Source organism: Mobula birostris, chromosome 4 (assembly GCF_030028105.1).
Source record: "Mobula birostris isolate sMobBir1 chromosome 4, sMobBir1.hap1, whole genome shotgun sequence".
In the NCBI taxonomy this organism is placed as follows: domain Eukaryota; kingdom Metazoa; phylum Chordata; class Chondrichthyes; order Myliobatiformes; family Myliobatidae; genus Mobula; species Mobula birostris.
In genome coordinates, this window is record NC_092373.1 from 199,976,146 (window position 1) to 200,003,057 (window position 26,912).

Genomic DNA, 26,912 nt, shown 5'->3' on the forward strand with positions numbered 1-26,912 from the left:
CACCCACCCTCCCACAGGAACTGTCCTACAACCCCAGGATAGGCCTCCAAGACAGACCAGGAAAAGCACAAGTTAGACACAGAATAAAGCCCACTACCCACTTCCCTACGTCTCACTCACTCAGAGCACCTGAATCTCCCTGGAGAGGGTGGTGTCCAGTGTCCGCAGTTCTACTGGATACTGTATATCCCGGACTGCCGACCGTCACAGGGTCTGGAGTGTATCCTAGGTACAGATGCCAATTTTTCAGTTTGATCTACATGTTCTAAACACTGTACTGAGTATTATGAAAATATCATAAGTACCCTAAGAAACCCCTTTAAAAATAATTGAATTTGATTCAGAGTAATGGGGTGGCATGGGAGAGCAATTGTTAATGATGTAATCGCTTTACCAGTGCCAGTGATCAGACTTAGGAATTCGGTTTAATATCACTAAAATATGTCATGAAATTTGTTGTTTTGCAGCAGCAGTACAGTGCAATGCATAAAAAAGCAACTATTACATTAAGAAATGCGTGTTTATTTATTTATTTTATATATAAGATGGTAGCAATGAGAAGATGGCGTGTCCTGGGTGATGGAGGTCCTTAATGATGGATGCCACCTTTTTGATGCATTACCTTTTGATGGTGTCTTCGATGCTGGGGATGCTAGTGCCCATTTTGGAGCAGACTGAGTTTAGAAATTTCTGCAGCTTTTACTGATCCTCCCCTCCATACCAGATGGCGATTAGCCAGTTAGGATGCTCTCCACAGTACATCTGTAGAAATTTGTGAATATCTTTGGTGATGCACCCATTCTCCTCAAATTCTGAATGAAATATGGCTGCTGTTGTAGCTTCTTTGTAAAAACATTAATGTTGGGCCCAGGACAGATCTTCATATTCAATGGTAAGGTTTCAGCTGATTTCAGTTGCCAAGTATTCTGCTCACCTCAAATCCTAAGCAATTTAGTCCTCATCATTCAGTGGAGGTCCCTGATCTTGGACCTCCCAACCACTGGGAGCATCCTGCTCTCATCCAGTTGGTCCAGTACTAGTAGCTGTTTATAGTTTGTGATGGTCTTGTTGTCCTTCTCATTCCAATGACTTCTCCCCTCTGATCCCACTAGCTGCCCTGTCTCCCTTCACCACGGCCAGGAGGATCGGACACCCCTACCAGAACCGCACACCTCCAAAGCGGAAGAAGCCCAGGACCTCGTTCAGCCGCCTACAGATCTGCGAGCTGGAGAAACGCTTCCATCGACAGAAATACCTGGCCTCGGCTGAAAGGGCAACACTGGCTAAGGCTCTCAAGATGACCGATGCCCAGGTCAAGACCTGGTTTCAGAACAGAAGAACCAAGTGGAGGTAACGGCACTACAGGGACCACGAGGTGGCCATGAGGCCCCTCAAGCCCATTGTACCATTTATGATGCATTTTGTCAAAGAATTGAGAGTTCTAAAGAGGGACTGTTTTCTCAGGCTACAGAAGCTGGAACACAGGAGGGCAGTCTTAAGATTACAGTCTGAGTATTTCAGATTCACGTAGACAGAGGGGTGAAGAAGGCAATTGGCGCGCTGTACTTCATCACTGAGTATAACTTAGACCATAGAACATTCACCAGTACAATACAGGGACAGGCCCTTCAGCCCACACTGTTGTGTCACACCAAACAACTGGTCAACTAAACTGATCTCTTCTGCCTACACAATGTCCATATCCTTCCATTTTCCTCAGACCTATGTGCCTATCTAAGCATTTCTTAAAAATCCCTAATGTATGTATCTGCCTCTACCATCGGCCCAGCAACACATTCCAGGCACCCACTGTTCTCTGTGTGAATAAAAACTTGCTTTTCATATCCCCTTTGAAATTACTCCCTCTCACATTTTAAGTGTGTATGTATATAAATAAATAACGGATGGGGTACGAGGGGGAGGTGGGGCATTAGCGGAAGTTTGAGAAGTCAATGTTCATGCCGTCAGGTTGGAGGCTACCCAGACGGAATATAAGGTGTTGTTCCTCCAACCTGAGTGTGGCTTCATCTTTACAGTAGAGGAGGCCGTGGATAGACATATCAGAATGGGAATGGGATGTGGAATTAAAATGTGTGGCCACTGGGAGATCCTGATTTCTCTGGTGGACAGAGTGTAGTTACACACATTCTTTTTCTCTCTCTCCTTTTTCTCCCTCTGTCCCACTCACTATACCCCCTGTCCATTCTCTGGGTTTTTCCCCCCTTCCCCCTTTCCTTTCTCCCTAGGCCTCCTGTCCCATGATCCTCCCATATCCCTTTTGCCAATCACCTGTCCAGCTCTTGGCTCCATCCCCCCCACTCCTGTCTTCTCCTATCATTTTGGATCTCCCCCTCCCCCTCCCACTTTCAAATCTCTTACTAGCTCTTCCTTCAGTTAGTCCTGACGAAGGGTCTCGGCCCGAAACGTCAACTGCACTTCTTCCTAGAGATGCTGCCTGGCCTGCTGCGTTCACCAGCAACTTTGATGTGTGTTGCTTGAATTTCCAGCATCTGCAGATTTCCTTGTGTGTGTGTGTGTGTGTGTGTGTGTGTGTGTGTGTGTGTGTGTGTGTGTCTGTGTGTGTGTGAGTGAGTGAGGTAGTGTTCATGGGTTCAACGTCCATTCAGAAATTTGATGGCAGAAGGGAAGGAGCTGTTCATGAAACATTGAGTGTGTAACTTCAGGCTCCTGAACCTCCTCCCTGGAGTTAGCAATGAGAAGAGGACATGTTCTGGGTAATGGAGGCCCTTGGTGATGGATGCCGCCTCTTTCGGGCATCATCATTTGAAGATGTCCTGGATTCTGGGGAGGCTAGTGCCCGTGATGGAACTGGCAGAGTTTACAAATTTCCACAGCTTTTCCCAATACTGTGCAGTGGTGCCTCCATACTAGACGGTGATGCAACCAGTCAGAATGCTCTCCATGGCACATCTGTAAAAATTTGCGAATTGAAGTTGAGAGGGGATCTAAGGGGAAATTGTTTCACACCGACTGTAGTGGGTATATGGACTGAACTGCAGATAAATTGGTAGAGGCAGGAGCAATTTAAAAGAGATTTGTTCATGGCAAGGACAGGTTTAGAGGGATAGGGACTAAACACAAGCAAATAGGATTAGCATAGATAGACATCTTTGTCCACATGGACGAGTTGGGCTGAAGGTCCTTTTTCCATCCTATATAACCCTATGAATCTATGAGCCAACAATACCTATAGTTAGATTCTGCAAATGACAACTGGTTCATGTTTAGTTCTGAATTTTGAATGTGAGATCAATGTATTTACCTTGACTGAATATATTAATGGATATTTGAAGAGACAGGTGGAGAGTGTTGCAGGAAAGGGAGCTGACCCCTTATTGCTCCTGGTTCAATACTGTGTGGGGTTCTCACATTCTCTCTGTTATTGCGAGGGGATCCTCCAAGTACTCTGGTTTCTTCTCACATCCTGAAGAGATTTAGATAAAGATTAGCTTTATTAGTCAGTTGTACATTGAAATGTTGAAAGATACAGTAAAATGCATCGTTTGTGTCATTGACTACCACAGTCCAACGATTGTGCTGAGGGCAGCTCACTAGAGTCGCCACACTTCTGGTGCCAACATATCATGCCCGCAACTGCAATGAGCTCTTTGGGCCTGTGCTGGAGAGCGTAGGGTTCTGAGGATTTTAGAGCACCTTAATTGGTTAATTGTTGTTTAACGAGAGTCATTAATCATTTTGAGTTCCTTGTGTTTTTCTCTGGTGACTTGTTCTTTGTAATGTTTAGCCTTGTTAAGTTTATTTTGTGTACTTGTATTATTTGAGTGGATGCCTGCTTAGCGGCAATCACAGGATCCTAGTTTTGAGAATGTTCTTTTTCTCCCCCTTTTTGTTCTCTCTCTCTTTTTTCTCCCTCTGTCCCTTTCACTATAACCCCTTGCCTACTCTCCACCCTCCGGACTCCCCTCCCCGCTTCTCCTTCTCCCCAGGCTTTCTGTCCCATGATCCTCTCCCTTCTCCAGTCTGGTATCCCTTTTGCCAATCAACTTTCCAGCTTTTAGATCCACCCCTCCCCTCCTGTCTTCTCCTATCATTTCGGATCTCCCCCTCTCCATCCCACTTTCAAATCTCTTACTATCTCTTCTTTCAGTTAGTCCTGACGAAGGGTCCCGGCCCGAAACGTCGACTGTACCTCTTCCTAGAGATGCTGCCTGGCCTGCTGCGTTCACCAGCATTTTTTGTGTGTATTGCCTGAATTTCCAGCATCTGCAGATTTCCTCATGTCTTACTTTTGGCAATGTTGCTTGACCGAGCCACCGATGTCCTTTTAGATTATTATGAATAAACTCTCATCATCATCTCTACATTGGAGTCTACCTTTCCTCTGCACTTGGGTTCCAATATTGCCAGCACACGTTGCGATAACAATTTACTAGGCCACAGGTATTTGGAATGTGGGAGGAAACCGTAGCACCAGGAGAAAATCTATGCAGACATAGGGAGAACGTACAAACTCCATACCGAGAGTGGTGGGGATGGAACCACGATTGTGATCGCTATGCCTTAAAGCTTTATGTTAACCACGACGTTACCATGCCAATATATGTAGTAGAGGCCCCAGCTTCCAGCATCTGCAATCTCCACATTTTCTGGGATTTTCCTAAGTCTTCTGGTCTTGGAGTCTTATGGAGTCACAGTCATAGAGAATTGGGCCATTTAGTCCAACACATCCATGCCAATCCTTTCACCCATCAATACTACCCCTCTTCGGCGAGGAGGCATTTCTTTAGCCAGAGTATGGTGAATCTATGGAATTTATTGCCACAGACAACTATGGAGGCCAAGTCAAAGCAGAAGTTGATAGGTTCTTGATCAGTAAGAGTGTCAAAGGTTACAGGGAGAAGAATGGAATTGAGAGGGAAATAACTCAGCCATGATAGAATGGTGTTGAAGGGCTGAATGGCCTAATTCTGCTCCTTTATCTAATGATGATATGTTTTATGGCTATGACAAGGTAGAGTGAGAGATAAAGAGTTCATCTTTGTGGGGCAGTGTGGAGGGTTGGTAAGAGTTAATAGAGAGATGGGCTGAATAGCCTAATTCTGGTCCTATGCCTTATGATCTTATATGGGGTTACGCCTGGGTTAGGGGAGTGGCAAAAGAAACAAAGGGGAGTTTACAGCCAAGTGTGAAAGAGAATAAACCACAGAGCTACGACAGTGACGGGAGTGGATTTGTGGAATTTTTCTTTTGGAAGCAGGCATGAAGCAATGGGTTAGAAGGTCACCTTCTGTTTCTAAATCAGTAGATTTATCAAACTAAGACAGCTACAATGGTGCTGCAGTTAGTGTGACGCTATTACAGCTCAGGGTGTTCTGGAATTTGGAGTTCAATTCTGGCACCGTCCATAAGGAGTTTGTATGTTCTCCCTGTGTGTAGTGTTCTCGTGCAGTGTGTTGAAACTCTGACTAAACACCAAGCTAAACCGGAGCCAATGAAGACAGAGTCGTAGTAAGGTTAACCATTTACTGTTCACTCTTCCACATTAACATCGTATGGTGAAAACTATTGATAAAAAAATATAAATATATACAGCGTTTGTTTCATTCTGGAGACCACGCGCACTCTCTTCTGTTAGCGAGTGTCTCCAGCCGCCCTGAGTAGCGGGCAAGGGGGGTCCCGTCAAACCGCCACTGGGCCTGAGCCCACCCCGCGTTTGAAATTGAAAAGCCGACACGCACGCCATCCAAACTGCCGCTTCCTTAACAGAAACCGCGTTAATATTTTTACTTCAAATACTTTCATAGGAACTTATATGCATGGCACCCACCTTTACACCTTCCTGAACCGGAAGTTACACATCAAACGCGGCGAAACCGGACGTGACGTCATCACATGCCACGATATACCATAGAAAATGAATTTACCTTTGTTATACTGTAACGTAATTATCAACCTTTAACTAGCAAATAGTTACAAACAAATCATTTAAAGCGTAGACCCAACAAAGTCAAGTAAATGCCTTAAGGGCAACACACCGTGACCATGTGGGTTTCCTCCGGATGCTCCGGTTTTCTCCCGCATTTCAAAGACGCACAGGTTAGTAGGTTAATTGGTCATTGTAAATTGTCCCACGATGAGGGACGGTGTGACTGTTTGGGCTGGATGGGTGTGTTCTGTGCTGTATCTCTAAATAAAAGTAAATAAACAATAAATAATCTTAAGGTAAGACCATAAGACATAGGAGCAGAAGAATGCCATTTGGCCCATCGAGTCTGTTCTGCCATTCAATCATGGGCTGATTCAATTCTTCCAGTCATCCCCACTCCCCTGCCTTCTCCCCATATCCTTTGATGCCCTGGCTAATCAAGAACCTATATATCTCTGCCTTAAATACCCCCAATGACTTTGCCTCCGCAGCCACTCCTGGCAGCAAATTCCACAGATTTATCACCCTCTGACTAAAGTAATTTCTCCGCATCTCTGTTCTAAATGGACGTCCTTCAATTTTGAAGTCATGTTTTTTTGTCCTAGACTCCCCTACCATGGGAAATAACTTTGCCATATCTAATCTGTTCAGGCCTTTTAACATTTGGAATGTTTCTAAGAGATCCCCCCTCATTCTGCTGAACTCCGGGGAATACAGCCTTAGAGCTGCCAAACATTCCTCATACGGTAACCCTTTCATTCCTGGAATCATTCTCGTGAATCTTCTCTGAACCCTCTCCAATGTCAGTATATCCTTTCCAAAATAAGGAGCCCAAACTGCACACGATACTCAAGTATGGTCTCACAAGTGCCTTATAGAGTCACAACATCACATCCCTGATCTTATATTCTATACCTATAGAAATGAATGCCAACATTGCATTCGCCTTCTTCACCACCGACTCAATCCCTTTAGGGTGTCTTGTACAAGGACTCCCAAGTCCCTTTGCATCTCTGCATTTTGAATTCTCTCCCCATTTAAGTAACTGTCTGCCCATTTATTTCTTCCACCAAAGTGCACGACCATACACTTTCCAACATTGTATTTCATTTGCCACTTCTTTGCCCATTCCCCTAAACTATCTTAGTCTGCAGGCCTTCTGTTTACTCAACACTACGTGCTCCTCCACCTATCTTTGTATCATCAGCAAATTTAGCCACAAATCCATTAATCTCATAGTCCAAATCATTGACATACATCGTAAAAAGCAGCGGTCCCAACACCAACCCCTGTGGACCTCCACCGGTAACCGGCAGCCAGCCATAATAGGATCCCTTTATTCCCACTCTCTGTTCCGGAATGGTAGAATGGATAGGAGATATTAAAGAGCTGTGTTTTTATCCCTAGCATCATTGGAGATGCAGGTGGGACTTAGCAGGTCAGACAGCACCAATGGAGGGACACCTCAAAACTCTGATAAACTTCTATAGACGTGTAGTGGAGAGTAAATTCACTGGCTGCGTCACAGCCTGGTATAGAAATACCAAGGCCCTTGAATGGCAAGCCCTACAAAAGAGAATGGATACAGCCCAGTCCATCATGGGTAAAGCCCTCCCCACCATTGAGTATTTCTACACAGAGTGCAGTCACAGGAAAGAAGCACCCATCATAAGGGCCCTCCCCCCATCCAGGTCATGCTCTTTCAGCCTCCACCCTATAAACCGGCTTCTGATTCTAATTGTGTTGGCTCTCTATTTTCTGATCCTCGGCGTTCTTCCAGGAGTCAGGATTGATGAGCAGCCTTAAATCTAACAAACATTAAAATACGAATCAAACTAAATAAAGAGCTAAGAAATGAAGCTAAGAGATAAATGAATGGCGAAAAAATGACGCAAAGATAGCAAAAGAATAAAAGATGGCATCTCTGAAAAATACATTACTTTTATGATTAAGATAAGAAAGTCTTTGGATGGGAATAAACTAGTTAATAGGCTACATATTAAAACAATTACATTTTATGGGTAATGTGCTGATACGTAGCTGATGAAAAATGGGAATGGTGATAAACCATTAGTTTAGCTGCTATATTGCTTTCTGCCAGTGAGTGGGGATGAACCACCACATACTGTGAAAAATACACGAGTTTGTTAAAAAGTACAAATATTATAAAAAGTCATATTTTAAAAAGTGGTTTCCAACAAGAGAGACCTGAAATCAGAAATAAAGACAGGAAATCCAGTCTAATGAAGAGTCTCATTCCAAAACGTTGACCAATTCTTCACTTCTTCAGATGTTGTCTGACCTGCTGAGTTTCTCCAGCAGTTTGTTGTTTTTTTATTGTATAGAAACTTGAAATGCTGGAAACACCCAGCCCTGAGGAGAAAGAAGCTATTAAGAAGAGTTATTTTAACCATCAGAAACTGAGGTAAATGGGTGGGAAATTGAAAAGGGAAAAAAAACCACAGATAAAGAAAGCAAGACCTCAACACTCACCAGGTCAGGCAGCATCTATGCAGGCAGTATTTTGTGTCATATCCATCAGAAGTAGAAAATGTTGGAAAACTGTCTGGGATAGTTTTGAAAACGGACACATTTCATGTTGTGGGAAAGTGGGAAGTGGTGGTGAGAATAAAGGAAGGGTGTGTCGTAGGCCGCAGGCTAAGAAAGTCTGACTAATGTGAATGGTGAATGCGCTGGCTTAGAGCTTGGAGCTGATGAGAACTAGAAAGTGAGGATAGAGGAGAAAGGGGAGAGAAGGACAGAGGGAGAGAGTGAGAAAGCAAAAGAGAGAGGAAGAAAGAGAGGAGGAGAGAGAGAAGGCGATAGTGAAAGAGAGAAAGTGAGAGGGAGAGAGAGATGGGGAGGGAGGGGGATAGAGGAAGAAAGTGAGTGAGAGAGAAAGGAGAGAGGAGTGAAAGAGGGAGAGAGAGTGAGAGAAAGGGGGAGAGTGAGGGAGAGGGAGACAGTGTGAGAGAGAGGGAGAGAGCAAAAGGGGGAGAGAGAGAACCTCTACTTCCCCAGAAGGCTAAGTAAATTTAGCACGTGCCCTTTGACCTTCATCAATATTTTACAGATGGACCACAGAAATCACCTTTTCCAGATGGATCATGGTTTTATATGACAAATACGCTTTCCAAGAACATTAGAAATCGCAGGAAGTTGTCCACACAGCCCAGGATACTGCCCAAACCAGCCTGCCCTCTGTCCACACTGCTCACTGCCTCAGGAAAACAGGCAAAATAATCAAAGACCTCTCCACCCCATCATTCTCTCCTCCCCCCTCCCATTGGACAGAAGGTACAAGAGCTTGAGACCATGTAGCACCAGGCTCAAGGACAGCTTCTATGCCACTGTTATAAGTCTCTTGTACATTAATGGCAAACTGTGTCTCCATCTACCACATCACTACTGCACCACACTTTCTCTGTAACTGCAACACTTTTATTCTGCATGGTCACGTGAAGCCATGGGAGCAGGTGGTAGATGGTCATATGAGCAGCTGGTGCATGTCACAAATCCTGGTTATGCGACCACTGACATCAGGCAGACGATCATGAAGAGTATTGATAATGGCTGGGGTCATCTGTCTTGTAAAGATACTGCCCAGAAAAAGGCAATGGCAAACCGCTTCTGATGAAAAATTTGCCAAGAACAATCATGGTCATGGAAAGTCTATGACCGCCCACATTATGTAACACAGCACATAATGAATGAATGAACTAGAATGTACAACATAGAACTGTACAACACAGTACAAGCCCTTTGGTTAAACTTTTAACCTACTCTAAGATCAATCTAATCCTTCCCTCCACATAGACCTCTATTTTTCTACTACCTATGTGCTTATCGAAGAGTTTCTTAAATGGCCTTAATTTATCTGCCTCTACCAGTGCCCCTGGCAGGATGTTGCACCACTCTCTGTATAAAAACCCTACCTCTGACATCCCCCCTATACTTTCCTCCAATCACCTTAAAATTATACTCCTTCGTATTAGCCATGTGTGGGGCAGGATATACAGCTGATACATTGAATGATCTGCATGGATAACATGCAAACAATGTTGTCTAGTTTTTGACATCTTTTATTGTTTATTTATTTATAGTTTACTTATTTAGAGATACAGCTTTCCAGCCTAATGAGCCTGTGCTGACCAATTACACCCATCTGACCAGGTAATTTACGTCTTTGGAATGAGGGAGGAAACTGGAGCACCCAGAGGAAACCCTCGCAGTCACGGGGAGAACATACAAGCTCCTTATAGTCAGTGGTGGGAATTGAACCCGGGTTGTTGATGCTGTGATAGTGTTCCCCTAACCGCTATACTACCGTGCCACCCCATAACCTCTGCTATAAAGAAAGTTTTTTTTTACTTTCTACCGTGTTCATGACCCTTGTAAATTTTGTATCTCTCTTAACTCTTATCTCAACATATTTGCCTGAGAGAGATGGCATTAAATTGATTTCTTGGATCATGGGATTGTCCTCTGAGGAGGTATTGAACAGACTGCATCTACAGAGTTTAGAAGAATGAATATTGATTCACTTGCCATCTATAAATTTTTAAGGAACTTCATTGCCGTTAAGAAGCCATTTTCCACCACAGGGGAGTCTAGAACCAAGGAATGCAGTCTGAGGAAAAGGGCTCAGTCATAAAGGTCTGGAGAGAGCATTTTGCACTTAAAGGACCATGGATCTTCTACCTCAGAGTCTGTGCAGGCTCATTTATTAAGTATTTTGAAGAAAGTAAATGGCCAATATTAGGATACTCAGGAATCGGGAAAGGCGGAATAATAAATGCAGGTGAAGTAAAAGTGTAAGTTCAGTCATGATTCTGAATATATGTATATAGGCATCAGTTGTCTCATGAGACCATGGATTTGCGCCTTGGAAGGTTTCCAGGGTGCAGGCCTGGGCAAGGTTGTATGGAAGACCAGCAGTTGCCCATGCTGCAAGTCTCCCCTCTCCACGCCACCGATGTTGTCCAAGGGAAGGGCATTAGGACCCACACAGCTCGTTACTGGTTCTGAATATGAGGCAGACAATATATCATAGTGTCATAGACTCACAGCACTACTGCAGAGGAGCTTGCCCTTTGGTCCATCTAGTCCATGCCATCTACCCTGCTCATCCCATGGACCTGTACCCATAGTCCTCCATACCCCTCCACACCCCTCCCATCCATCTACTCACTCAAACTTCTCTTAAATGTCGAAAGCAAACCCTCATCTACAATTTCTGCTGGCAGCTTATCCCACACTCTCACCACCTTCTGAGTGAAGAAGTTCCCCTTCATGTTCCCTTAAATATTTCACCTTTCACCCTTAAGCTCTACTGCTAGTCACCCCCCCACCTCAATGAAAAAGCCTGCTTGCATTTACTCTATCTATTTTATACCCCTCATAATTTTGTATATTTCTATCAAATTCCCACTCATTCTCCTGTGCTTCAGAGAATGAGTTCCTAACCTATTCAATTTTTCCCTATAACTCAGCACAGAGAAAATTTACAACATCCTTCTAACTACTTTCTGTACTCTTTCAATCTTATTGACATCTTTCCTGTAGGTAGATGACCAGAGCGGCACATAATACTCCAACTTCCGTCTCACCAGTGCCTTATACAACATCCGAACTCTTGTACTCAATTCAAGGAAAGCGGTGTCACAGATAGATAGTGCTGTAATCAAGCCCACATCCATTAATTGCACTGGCAGCTCATTCCAGACTCGCACCTCCCTCTGTGAAGAAGTTGCCCCTCAGGTTCCCCTTACATATTTCACCTTTCACCCTTAACCTAGGACCAGTAACAATGACTGATTGTTTGCCCTGAAGCATATTAATCAGCAATGACAGTTAAGAAGTTTCACAGTCACCATTACAACATACATTGCGCTCCTATTAGAATAATTAGCGGCATTTAGATTCGGACACATACCTCTGGATTCCTACAAATAACTTTACTGTTGTGTTACCATGGTAACACCAAGTAAAATGGAAGGTGGTAGTAGACAGGTCAAAAATAAAAACTGGGCCAGAGGAGGTATATGCAGGAGTCATAGAGTCATAGAAAAATACGGCACACAGACCTCTTGGCCTATCTTATCCCTGCCAAAACCATTTAAACTGCCTACTCACATTCACCTGCACCCAGACCATAGCCCTCCATACACCTACCATCTATGTACCTATCCAAACTTCTCTTAAACATTGAAATCAAGCTCGCATGCACCATTTCTGCTGGCAGCCCGTTCCACATTCTGATGACCCTCTGAGTTAAGAAGTTCACCCTCATGTTCCCCTTAAGCATTTCACCTTTCACCCTTAACCCATGACCTCTAGTTGCAGTCCCACCCAGCTTCAGTGGAAAAAGCCTGCTTGCATTTATCCCATCTATACCTCTCATAATATTCAATTTCTTTCTGCCTCACGAATTGATGACAGTGGATTAATTCCACAGTGTAATTTTTTGAACACTGTATTTGATTTACCATTGGCACATGTACTAAGATACAGTGAAAAGCTTTAGTTTGCATATCGTCCACCCAGATCATTCCATACGTGACTACATCCATCATCATCATTATGTGCTGTGTCATGATGTAGGCGACGATTGTTCTTGGCAATGTAGTGATTAGCGCAACGCTTTACAGTTCTGGCGACCTGGGTTCAATTCCCACCACTGCCTGTGAGGAGCTGGTATGTCCTTCCCCATGATTGTGTGGTTTCCCTCAGGTGCTCTGGTTTCCTCCCACAATCCAAAGGTGTACTGGTTGGTGGGCTAGTTGGCCATTGTAAATTGTCTTGGGATTAGGCGAGGGTTAAATTAGGAGATTGCTGGGCAGCGCAGCTCAAAGGGCAGAAGAGCCGTGTTGTATCTTAATAAAATTTTTAAAAATTATACAGCAGTGATTTGCCATTGCCTTCCTCTGGGCAGTGTCTCTACAAGACGTGTGATGCCAGCCATTATCAATTGTCTGATTGTCTGCCTGGTTCAGTGGTGGCATAACCAGGACCTGTGATGAGCAGCTGGTGCATATACGACCATCCACCACCTGCTCCCAAGGCATCACGTGACCTTGATCTGGGGGCTAAGCAGGTGCTACACCTTGCCCAAGGGTGACCTGCAGGCTAGCAGAGGGAAAAAGCGCCTTACGCCTCCTTTGGTACAGACGTTTCTCCACCCCACCACCCCATCAGTGTATTAAGGTGATAAAAAGAAAACAATGTAGAAGCTGGTGTTGCAGTTACAGTCAAAGCACGCTGCAGGTAGACAAATACAGTACCAGGACCATGACAAGTTAGATTCAGACTTCATCTTTGTCCATTCAAGAGATCCGTTCAAAGGTTTGATATCAGTGGGATAGAAGCTGTCCTTGAGCCTAGTGGGAGGTCTTTTCTCGTATCTTCAGCCTAATGGAGAGTGGGAAGAAGACAGAAGGACTGGGGTGGGTGGGGCCTGTTTTTCTGAGGTAGCGGGAAGTGTACACAGTGCCCATGGAGGGTAAGTGGTTGGACTCACTGTTGAAGTCAAAATCAAGGTCAAGTTTGTGGTCATCTACACAAGCACATAGATGCACAGGTGCGATTGAAAACTTCCTTACAGCAGCATCTCAGGAGCAGAGCATCAGATACACCCCATTCACAACAAAAAATACCATAAACAAAAATAAGAAAAAAACACAAGAAGAACAAAAAATGCATAAAGCCTATTGAGTGATCAAAGTGGTCATAACGTTGCTACACTGTTGTGATTAGGGATTTGTCAAATTGTTCAAGAGCTGAATGGTTGAAGGGAAATTGTTGTTTCTGAACTTGGGACTTCAGGCTTTGCCCGTTAGGTAGTCACGAGAAGATGGCATGGCTGGAATATTGTGGTCAGCTGTTGTCAAATCCAAAATCACATTTAGTTTACTGGGTCATTGTCTGCTGTCAGTACTAGTTGTTTTTAATGTGGGAGGAAAGCTTGGGAGTTCAAAGTACATTAGTACTAAAGTATGTATATAATGATGGGTGGTGGGGTGGAGATACATCTCTACCAAAGGAGGGGTGAGGTGCTTCTTCTCTCTACTAGCCCGCAGGTCACCCTCGGGCAAGGTGTAGCACCTGGTTAGCACCCCCCATTCAGGGTCACATGAAACCATGAGAACAGGTGGTGGATGGTCGTATGAGCAGTTGGTGCGTATCACAAGTCCTGGCTATGCGACCATCTACGCAAGGCAGACAATCTCTGAAGAGGATTGATAATAGCTGGGGTCACCGGTCTTGTAAAGTCATTCCCCAGAAGAAGGCAACAGCAAACCACTTCTATAGAAAAATTTGCCGAGAACAATCATGGTCATTGATGGAAAGACCATGATTGCCTATGTCATGCGGGATGGCACGTAAGGGTGGTGATGATAATGATTGTTTTGAGTTACCATATACAACCTTGAGATTCATCTTCTTACAGGCAGCCACAAAACAAAGAAACACAATAGAGTCCACTAGAAAAAAATAATGCAACAAGGCCCATGAAACCCCCAATGCACTAAAAAAACGAACAAATTGTGCAGGCAGTAAAAGAAGCAAATAAAGAATATACAGAGCATGAAGTGAAAAGTCCCTGAAAGTGTTGTCTCCAACCATGGAGCCCGTTCAGTGCTGAGGAGAGCACAGATGGAGCCCACAAAGTCAGTTCAGGCCTAAGGCGAGTAAAGCCTCAGGTAGCTGAACACTGGTTCACTTTTGCCCACAGCCTCAATGCTTTAATCTTCTTAATCTGGCTCACTGCTTAAATCAGCTAAACACTTCTTGCTCTTGGGCCCTGCCACTTTAATCTGGCTTGAAGTTTCGAACTTTGAACATTGATGGAATCACAAAGAAAGCATGCTAGCAGCTATACTTCACCAGGAGTCGGAGGAGATACAGGTCTAATTACGCCGCCTAATTGCCTGTCACTGACACGGGAACCTGATGCTCTCCGCGAGGAAGCAGCAATTACTGAAATCTGTGCAGCAAATTACCATGACAGTCTGCCTGCCAGAGAGCAGAGGACAGCATGCGCCCAAACATGCCACACGCATGGGAATTATGAATAGGATAAGATCACAAGAATGCAGGCATGAATGGAAGATGGTATCTCCACCTCCACCAGTCAACTCATTCACAGAACGAGTGCACCTCCAGAGCAGATGTGTTGCTTTACTTCACCCTCTTCTCAATATCCAAAGCACTTGGGTGATGTTAGATTCTGATGCTTAAATCCAAGGTTCTTTCAGATGTTGGGAAAGAGGCACAAAACTTGTTACTTCACAATCATTTTATTAAATGTTGACAGAACAAAGGAATCAGAAGCAGAGATTAGTAGCAGAAGGCTTAAAGAGAAAGACAGAAAGATATTAAGATTGAGAAGATGACACTCAGCATAGAGCATTATTTTTATGGTACATAGATAAGGAGAATTCCGTTCAAATTTGTAGGCAAGAGTTAACCAATGAGATGGCCAGTATTCAAATAACGCAGTACCAAGAGAAACTTACACTATAATTCCAGTATTATACCAATCTAGCCTGTAAGTTCTAGCCACTGAACTTACATATACATATTATAGCCACTAGGAAGCATAATAAACTGAAACTTGTATGTAAGTCATTATCATGATCATGTGTTGCCTCGTATGACTTAGGTGATCGTGGTCTTTCCAAGACCATGATTGTTCTTAGCAAATTTTTCTGCAAAAGTAGTTTGCCATTGCATTCTGCTGGGCAGTGCCTTTACAAGGTGGGTGACCCCAGCCAATTTCAATACTCTCCAGCAGGATCTCCCAGTGGCCACACATTTTAATTCCACATCCCATTCCCATTCTGACATGTCTATCCACGGCCTCCTCTACTGTAAAGATGAAGCCACACTCAGGTTGGAGGAACAACACCTTATATTCCGTCTGGGTAGCCTCCAACCTGATGGCATGAACATCGACTTGTCTAACTTCCGCTAGGCCCCACCTCCCCCTCGTACCCCATCTGTTACTTATTTTTATGCACACATTCTTTCTCTCACTTTCCTTTTTCTCCCTCTGTCCCTCTGAATATACCTCTTGCCCATCCTCTGGGTCTCCCCCCCCCTTGTCTTTCTTCCCGGACCTCCTGTCCCATGATCCTCTCGTATCCCCTTTTGCCAATCACCTGTCCAGCTCTTGGCTCCATCCCTCCCCCTCCTGTCTTCTCCTATCATTTTGGATCTCCCCCTCCCCCTCCAACTTTCAAATCCCTTACTCACTCTTCCTTCAGTTAGTCCTGACGAAGGGTCTCGGCCTGAAACATCGACTGCACCTCTTCCTAGAGATGCTGCCTGGCCTGCTGCGTTCACCAGCAGCTTTGATGTGTGTTGCCAGCAGTTGCCTGCCTGGTGTCAGTGGTCATGTAACCAGGACTTGTGACATGCACCAGCTGCTCATCGGACCATCTACCACCTGCTCCCATGGCTTCATGTGATCCGGATCGGGGGGGGCTAAGCAGGTGCTACACCTTGTCCAAGGGTGACCTGCAGACTAATGGAGGGAAGAAGCACCCTACACCCTCCTTTGGTAGAGACGTATCTCTACCCCAACGCCCAGTGTAATTATGTAAAACAGAAGCAGAAAATTAATTGTTAAAATACAAAGAAAATACAATGAAAGAGTCTAATCTAAGAATTAAACAATTAAATCCAACAGTGACATTTGCTGTTGGTATTGTGTCAATTTGCAAACAGCAGACAGTTCTCGTCACCTATCTACAGGAAAGATATCAATAAACTTGAACTTGAGAGAGTGTCCCTTTAGAACAGATATGAGGAGGAATTTCTTTAGCCATAGGGTGGTGAATCTGTGGAATCCATTTCCATAGGTGGCTGTGGTGGCCGAGTCATTGAATATATTTAAAGCAGAGTTCAATAGATTGTTGATTAGTCAGGGCATCGAAGGTTACGGGAAAAGGTAGAAGAATAGGGTTGAGGATGATAGTAAATCAGCCATGACGGAATGGTGGAGAAAACTGATGGGTCAAATGACCTAATTCTGTTCCTGCTTCTTGTGGTCTTATGATATTGCCTGGACCTGAGAGCCTTATTGAAAAGGAAAAGATGAAGAGGTTTGGACTTTATTCCCTGCTGCACAGGAGAATGACAGTAGGGGCAGATGCATCAGCAACAGGGGCATTTAAGGGACGCTTAGATCGGCACATGGATGAGAGAAATGGAGGGCTCTGTGGCAGGGAAGGGTTAGGATGATCCTGGAGTAGGTTACAAAGGGCTGCACAACATCATGGACTGAAGAGCCTGTGGTCTGCCATACTGTATTGTTTTAAAGAGGGGAGAACCTATAGGGGTATGCAAAACTACAAAGCCTACAGCTAGGATGAATGCATTCTCCCCTCAGGTTGGGCTAGACGTCATGGGTTAAAAATCTGAGGTGAAATATTTAAATATTTCAGAATCAAAATCAGGTTTATTATCACCGGCATGGGACGTGAAATTTCTCAACTTAGCAACAGCAGTACAATACATACATAATATAGAAGAAGAAGAAAATGAAATAAAATAATAATAATAAATAAATAACTATTTAGTTATATATTTAATAATTAGGCTTGGGTTAATTAGGTGGGTTGCTGGACCTAACCTCTTCAGCCTTTCCTTATAACTCAGGTCCTCAACCCTAGCAATATCATAAGACCATAAGGCACATGAGCAGAATTAGGACATTCAGCCCATCAAGCACGCTCTGCTGTTCCATAATGTGGCAAAGTTATTTCCCATGGTAGGGGATTCTAGGACAAGAGGGCACGACCTCGGGATTGAAGGATGTCCTTTTAGAACTGAGATGCGGAGAAATTACTTCAGTCAGAGGGTGGTAAATTTGTGGAATTTGTTGCCACAAGTGGCTGTGGAAGTCAAGTCATTGGGTGTATTTGAGGCAGAGATAGATAGGTTCTTGATTAGCCAGGGCATCAAAGGGTATGGGGTGAAAGCAGGGGAGTGGGGATGACTGGAGGAATTGGATCAGCCCATGATTGAATGGTGGAACAGACTCGATGGGCTGAATAGCCTACTTCTACTCCTATATCTTATTGTCTTATGGTCTTATAATGGCTAGTTTATTATCTCTTTCAACCCACTCAATCAAAAATTTTAATTCAAAGAAAAATTATGTAGACTGTTTTCCCAAGCCAAGAAGAAGCAGAGTCAATGGAGGGCAATTTGGTTTTTGTGATGGCACATTTATGCCATTTAAAAGGTATTTAGACAGGTATATGGATGGGAAAGTTTTAGAGTGATACGGGCCAAATGCAAATAAATGGGACCGGCTAAGTTAGGCAACTTGGTCAGCTTGGTCCAGTTGGGTTGAAGGGCCTTCTGTGCAATATTACTCAATGGTTCTAAGGCAGGGGTTGCCCCAGGTTGGGAAACCTAAGGCGATTTGTAACCATGCTCCTCTAAAGAAGTTTCCCTTTTGTGTTTTCTTTGTTAAACCAGGAGGCAAACAGCCGAGGAACGGGAAGCTGAGAGGCAACAGGCAAACCGACTGATGATCCAGCTTCAACAGGAGGCCTTCCAGAAGTCGCTGACTCAGCCCATTCAACAGGACCCACTTTGTGCCCACAACGCTTCCCTTTACGCCCTGCAGAACCTACAGCCCTGGGCAGATGACAGCAGCAAAATCACCTCCGTCACCTCAGTGGCTTCTGTGGTCTGACAATTCCTCTGGGTTTTTTTTCTTGCTCACCTGCAGAGACTCTCAAACTCCTGGTACCAAATCGCACTGCACAATACCGTATATTACTGGCTGGAATTTTTCATTTTCAATGTTAACTCGAATGTTACCATTTAAAAAAAAAGTACTTGCTAAAGGGTTATTGCAATGCAAAAAAAAGGTAATAAAAATATGATTCAATAGATAAAACTTTTATTTGTGCTATTTTGACGATGCTAGCATGCAGTCAGAAGTAAGACATTTAACCTCTTGCCTTGTACTTTGTCCACTGTTCGGTTTCCATGTCACAACTTATAAAGTTCAAAGTAAATTTATTATCAAAATACATATATGTCACCATATACTGCCTTGAGATTTATTTTGAGATACATAGGATCAACTAATCTTTGAAGCCTGACTCCACCTCCTAAGATGAGCTTTATTTATCACGTGTTCAAAGTTGAACGTATATTTTATTATCAAAGTACATATGTTACCATATACAACCCTGAGATTCTTTTTCCTGTGGGCATACTCAGCAAATCTATGGAATAGTAACTATAACAGGATCAGTGAAAGATCAACCAGAGTGCAAAAGACAGCAAACTGCAAGTGTAAATATAAATATATAGCAATAAATAACATGAAATAATGAGATAAAGAGTCCTTGAAAGTGAGATCACTGGTTGTGGGAACATTTCAATGATGGGGCCAGTGAGTGCAGTTATCCCCTTTTATTCAAGAGCTTGATGGTTGAGGGGTAGTAACTTTTCTTGAACCTGGTGGTGCGAGTCCTGAGGCTCTTGTACCTTCTACCTGATGGCAGCAGCGAGAAGAGAGCGTGACCTGGGAGGCGGGGATCTCTGACGATGGATGCTGCTTTTCCTACGACACTGTTTCATGTAGATGTGCTCATTACATCGAAACATATATTTAAATGTATCATTTGCATCAAATCAAATCAGCGAGGATGTGCTGGGGGCAGCCTGCAAGTGTCGGCATGCATCCAGAACCGAACAAGTTACTGACCCTAACCCGTATGTCTCTGGAATGTGGGTGCAAACCGGAACATCCAGAGAAAATCAACGCGGCCACAGGGAGAATGTAAAACTTCTTACAGGCAGTGGCAGGAATTGAGCCCAGGTTGATGATCACTGTAAAGCGATGCACTAACTGCTACTCTACCCTGATTCCTTCTGTACTCATGGCTCAGTACCATGGCTTTCCCAAGCAGACAACTTTGAAGACATTCAGTTCTCTGAATGACCCCAAGGGACTCTGCAGGTGCAGAAATTACGCCTGAAATTTGACTGTTTGTTCCTCTCCAGAGACGCTGCCTGATTTCCTCCAGCGTTTTGTGCATGTTAGCGTGAATAAAGGTGCTTCACCTGGACTGACCTTTTCATCTGAGGCCAATGCCCCTGATGCAGGGTTTCTGAACATCTGCCCTTCACATGGAACACAGATCAGTATAGTGCAGGAACGGGCCCTTCAGCCCACAAAGTCAGGCCTGAACATTAAGCTCTACAGCTCCCTCATATAAAACATTGGATATTGCAAGGGACAGGTGTTTTGGCTCATGACGTTTGTGCTGAACAGATTATTATAAAACTAAACTAATCAATTCAACTAATCACCTCTGCCTGCACATTGTCCATATTCCTATATCTCTTTATTCCCTGCATATTCAATTATTGGTCAAAAAGCCTCTTTAATGCCTCTTCTTGTGCCAAGATGAGGCCAGCCTCAGGATGCAGGAGTAACACCTTCCTTATATTCAGTCTGGTACCTTCCAACCTGATGGTGTGAATATTGATTTTTCCTTCTGGTGGACTAATTCACCCCCCCATCCCCCAATCTGACCTTTCACTTCCTCTCACCTGCCCATTACTTCCCTTGGGTCCCCTCCTTCTTCCCTTGTCCACTCTCCTCTCCTATCAGATTACCTCATCTCCAACCCTTGATCTTTCCCACCCACCTGGCTTCACCTATCATCTTCTAGCTATCCTCCTTCCCCTCCATCCACCGTTTTATTCTGGCATCTTTCCCCTTCCTTCTCAGTCCTGAAGAAGGGTCTTGGCCCAAAATGTCGACTGTTAATTCATTTCCATGGATGCAGCCTGACCTGCTGAGTTCCTCCAGCATTTTGTGTGTGTTTCTTTAATGCCATTATCACTCTGTTTCCACTAGCCTAGGTAGCCCATTCCAGGCACCTCCCACTCTCTGTGCAAAAATAAAATGCTGCACACGTCTCCTTTACAAACTTCTCTTCCCAGCTCAGCTTAAAGCTGTGCCCTCTCATATTCTGGAATTGTATATGTCTCAACAATGCAAATTCTAAATTGAACCCCAATTCTGAGCCTTTCCAGATCAAAACCTCTTTAAATATGCAACTCGCAGAATGCATACTGTTGTGTTTGATAATGGGGGAGGGCAGAGCACCAGGAATCCAGCATGCAGGCTGTTCAACGTAAATTCATTGATAATGCTGCTTGTACAATATGTGAACTTCTGCCATATGGTTTAGGATCAACCCATTAAATACCACAACACATCCAGAGAAACAGGACAAGAAGTGAGATAAATGGTGATAATTAAACTAGCTGTCAAAGATAGCAAGATGACTTCATAGTCACTCAGAGTAAATGTATTGTTAACAAAGTATATATATGACACCATATACAACCCCAGGATTCATTTTCTTCTGGACAGACTCAATAAATCCGTAATAGAATAATAACCATAATACTCAAGAGTTCTCCTGTGTGTTCTTCTGTCAGGGAAACCAGAGTAAAATTAGATGCTGTCCCATTTTTTTTTATTTCAGGGAAATAGCATGGTAACAGGTCTTTCTGGCCCAACGAGCCTGCACTGCCCAATTATACCCATCAGACAAATGGACCTACCATTCGGTATGTCTTTGGAATGTGGGAGGAAACCCACAGAGTCACACAGAGAACATACGTACTCCTTACAGACATTCTCCATACAGTCACAGAGTGAACATACGTACTCCTTACAGACAGTGGCAGCACAGTTACAGAGCGAACATACATACTCCTTACAGACAGACAGTTTCCGCACAGTCACAGAGCGAACATACGTACTCCTTACAGACAGACAGTCTCCGCACAGTCACAGGGTGAACATACGTACTCCTTCCAAACAGTCTCTGCACAGTCACAGGGTGAACATACGTATTCCTTACAGACAGTTTCCGGACAGTCACAGGGTGAACATACGTACTCCTTACAGACAGTCTCCATACAGTCACAGGGTGAACATACGTACTCCTTACAGACAGTCTCCGCACAGTCACAGGGTGAAAATACGTACGCTTTACAGACAGTCTCCGCACAGTCACAGGGTGAACATACGTACTCCTTACAGACAGTCTCCGCACAGTCACAGGGTGAACATACGTACTCTTTACAGACAGTCTCCGCAGAGTCACAGAGTGAACATACGTACTCCTTGCAGACAGTCTCCGCACAGTCACAGGGCGAACATACGTACTCTTTACAGACAGTCTCCGCACAGTCACAGAGTGAACATATGTACTCCTTGCAGACAGTCTCCGCACAGTCACAGGGTGAACATACGTACTCCTTACAGACAGTCTCCATACAGTCACAGAGCGAACATACGTACTCCTTACAGACAGTGGCAGCACAGTCACAGGGTGAACATACGTACACCTTACAGACAGTCTCCGCACAGTCACAGGGTGAACATACGTACTCCGTACAGACAGTCTCCGCACAGTCCCAGGGTGAACATACGAACCCCTTACAGACAGTCTCCATACAGTCACAAGGTAAACATACGTACTCCTTACAGACAATCTCCGCACAGTCACAGGGTGAACATACGTACTCTTTAAAGACAGTCTCCGGACAGTCACAGGGTGAACGTACGTACTCCTTTACAGACAGTCTCCGCACAGTCACAGGGTGAACATACGTACTCCTTACAGACAGTCTCCGCACATTCACAGGGTGAAAATACGTACGCTTTACAGACAATCTCCGCACAGTCACAGGGTGAACATACGTACTCCTTACAGACAGTCTCCGCACAGTCACAGGGTGAACATACGTACTCTTTACAGACAGTCTCCGCACAGTCACAGGGTGAACATACGTACTCCTTACAGACAGTCTCCGCACAGTCACAGGGCGAACATACGTACTCCTTACAGACAGTTTCTGCACAGTCACAGGGTGAACATACGTACTCCTTACAGACAGAGGCAGCACAGTCACAGGGTGAACATACGTACACCTTACAGACAGTCTCCACACAGTCACAGGGTGAACATACGTACCCCTTACAGACAGTCTCCATACAGTCACAAGGTAAACATACGTACTCCTTACAGACAATCTCCGCACAGTCACAGGGTGAACATACGTACTCTTTACAGACAGTCTCCGGACAGTCTCAGGGTGAACATACGTACTCCTTACAGACAGTCTCCGCACCGTCACAGGGTGAACATACGTACTCCTTACAAACAGTCTCCGCACAGTCACAGGGTGAACATACGTACTCTTTACAGACAGTCTCCGCACAGTCACAGGGTGAACATACGTACTCCTTACAGACAGTCTCTGCACAGTCACAGGGTGAAGATATGTACTCCTTACAGACAGTCTCCGCACAGTCACAGGGTGAACATACGTACTCTTTACAGACAGTCTCCGCACAGTCACAGGGTGAACATACGTACTCCTTACAGACAGTTTCCGCACAGTCACAGGGTGAACATACGTACCCTTTACAGACAGTCTCCGGACAGTCACAGGGTGAACATACGTACTCCTTTACAGACAGTCTCCGCACAGTCACAGGGTGAACATACGTACTCCTTACAGACAGTTTCCGCACAGTCGCAGGGTGAACATACATACTCCTTACAGACAGTCTTCGCACAGTCACAGAGTGAACATACGTACTCCTTACAGACAGTCTCCGCACAGTCACAGGGTGAAAATACATACTCCTTACAGACAGTCTCCGCACAGTCACAGGGTGAACATACGTACTCCTTACAGACAGTCTCCGCACAGTCACGGGGTGAACATACGTACTCCTTACAGACAGTCTCCGCACAGTCACATGGTGAACATACGTACTCTTTACAGACAGTCTCCGCACAGTCACAGGGGGAACATACGTACTCCTTAAAGACAGTCTCCATACAGTCACAGGGTGAACATACGTACTCCTTACAGACAGTCTCCGCACAGTCACAGGGTGAACATACGTACTCTTTACAGACAGTCTCCGCACAGTCACAGGGCGAACATACGTACTCCTTACAGACAGTTTCCGCACAGTCACAGGGTGAAAATACGTACGCTTTACAGACAGTCTCCGCACAGTCACAGGGTGAACATACGTACTCCTTACAGACAGTTTCCGCACAGTCACAGGGTGAACATACGTACTCCCTGCAGACAGTCTCCGCACAGTCACAAGTTGAACATACGTACTCCTTACAGACAGTCTACGCACAGTCACAGGGTGAACATACGTACTCCTTACAGACAGTCTCCATACAGTCACAGGGTGAACATTCGTACTCCTTACAAACAGTCTCCGCACAGTCACAGGATGAACATAGGTACTCCTTACAGACAGTCTCCGCACATTCACAGGGTGAACATACGTACTCCTTACAGACAGTGGCAGCACAGTCACTGGGTGAACATACGTACTCCTTACAGACAGTCTCCGCACAGTCACAGGGTGAACATACGTACTCTTTACAGACAGTCTCCGCACAGTCACAGGGTGAACATACGTACTCCTTACAGACAGTCTCCGCACCGTCACAGGGTGAACATACGTACTCCTTACAGACAGTTTCCGCACAGTCACAGGGTGAACATACGTACTCCCTGCAGACAGTCTCCGCACAGTCACAAGTTGAACATACGTACTCCTTACAGACAGTCTACGCACAGTCACAGGGTGAACATACGTACTCCTTACAGACAGTCTCCATACAGTCACAGGGTGAACATTCGTACTCCTTACAAACAGTCTCCGCACAGTCACAGGATGAACATAGGTACTCCTTACAGACAGTCTCCGCACATTCACAGGGTGAACATACGTACTCCTTACAGACAGTGGCAGCACAGTCACTGGGTGAACATACGTACTCCTTACAGACAGTCTCCATACAGTCACAGGGTGAACATATGTTCTCCTTACAGACAGTCTCCGCACAGTCACAGGGTGAACATACATACTCCTTACAGACAGTCTCCGCACACTCACAGGGTGAACATACGTACTCCTTACAGACAGTCTCCGCACAGTCACAGAGTGAACGTACGTACTCCTTACAGACAGTGGCACCACAGTCACAGAGTGAACATACGTACTCCTTGCAGACAGTCTCCGCACAGTCACAGGGTGAACGTACGTACTCCTTACAGACAGTGGCACCACAGTCACAGAGTGAACATACGTACTCCTTGCAGACAGTCTCCGCACAGTCACAGGGTGAACATACATACTCCTTACTGACAGTCTCCATACAGTCACAGAGTGAACATACGTACTCCTTACAGACAGTCTCCGCACAGTCACAGAGTGAACATACGTACTCCTTACAGACAGTCTCCGCACAGTCACAGGGTGAACAAACGCACTCCTTAAAGACAGTCTCCATACAGTCACAGGGTGAACATACGTTCTCTTTACAGAGTGTCTCCGCACAGTCACAGGATGAACATACGTACTCCTTTAAAGACAGTCTCCGCACAGTCACAGGGTGAACATACGTACTCTTTACAGACAGTCTCCGCACAGTCACAGGGTGAACAAACGTACTCCTTAGAGACAGTCTCCATACAGTCACAGAGTGAACATACGTACTCCTTACAGACAGTCTCCATAAAGTCACAGAGTGAACATACGTACTCCTTACAGACAGTGTCAGCACAGTCACAGAGTGAACATACGTACTCCTTGCAGGCAGTCTCCGCACCGTCACAGGGTGAACATACGTACTCCTTACAGACAGTCTCCATACAGTCATAGGGTGAACATACGTACTCCTTACAGACAGTCTCCGCACAGTCACAGGGTGAACATACGTACTCCTTACAGACAGTCTCCATACAGTCACAGAGTGAACATATGTATTCGTTACAGGCAATCTCCGCACAGTCACAGGGTGAACATACGTACTCCTTACAGACAGTACCAGCACATTCACAGAGTGAACATACGTACTCCTTGCAGACAGTCTCCGCACAGTCACAGGCTGAACATACGTACTCCTTACAGACAGTCTCCGCACAGTCTCAGGGTGAACTTACGTACTCTTTACAGACAGTCTCCGCACAGTCACAGGGTGAACATACGTACTCCTTACAGGCAGTCTCCATACAGTCACAGAGTGAACATACGTACTCCTTACAGACAGTGGCAGCACAGTCACAGGGTGAACATACGTACTCCTTGCAGACAGTCTCCGCACAGTCACAGGATGAACATACGTACTCCTTACAGACACTCTCCGCACAGTCACAGGGTGAACATACGTACTCCTTACAGACAGTCTCCGCACAGTCACAGGGTGAACATACGTACTCCTTACAGACAGTCTCCGCATAGTCACAAGGTGAACATACGTACTCCTTACAGACAGTTTCCGCACAGTCACAGGGTGAACATACTTACTCCTTACAGACAGTCTCCATACAGTCACAGGGTGAACATTCGTACTCCTTACAGACAGTGGCAGCACAGTCACTGGGTGAACATACGTACTCCTTACAGACAGTCTCCGCACAGTCACAGGGTGAACATGCATACTCCTTACAGACAGTCTCCGCACACGCACAGGGTGAACATACGTACTCCTTACAGACAGTCTCCGCACAGTCACAGAGTGAACATACGTACTCCTTACAGACAGTCTCCGCACAGTCACAGGGTGAACATACATACTCCTTACTGACAGTCTCCATACAGTCACAGAGTGAACATACGTACTCCTCACAGACAGTGGCAGCACAGTCACAGGGTGAACATACGTACTCCTTACAGACAGGCTCCGCACAGTCACAGGGTGAACATACGTACTCTTTACAGACAGTCTCCGCACAGTCACAGGGTGAACAGTCGTACTCCTTACAGACAGTGGCAGCACAGTCACAGAGTGAACATACGTACTCCTTGCAGACAGTCTCCACACAGTCACAGGGTGAACATACGTACTCTTTACAGACAGTCTCCGCACAGTCACAGGGTGAACATACGTACTCCTTA

At 45.0% G+C, this 26,912-nt stretch overlaps 1 protein-coding gene across 1 annotated transcript in view; it reads left to right on the forward strand.

Moving 5' to 3' along the window:
• The window catches only part of tlx2 (T cell leukemia homeobox 2), a 62,603-nt gene extending 43,976 nt beyond the window's left edge, over positions 1–18,627 (forward strand). The window contains exons 3-4 of the mRNA XM_072254812.1: positions 1,113–1,350; positions 18,401–18,627. Coding sequence (XP_072110913.1) covers positions 1,113–1,350; positions 18,401–18,620 — 458 coding nt within the window. The 3' untranslated portion in view covers positions 18,621–18,627. The remainder of the gene's footprint in view (positions 1–1,112; positions 1,351–18,400) is intronic.
• Positions 18,628–26,912: the final 8,285 nt, after the last annotated feature.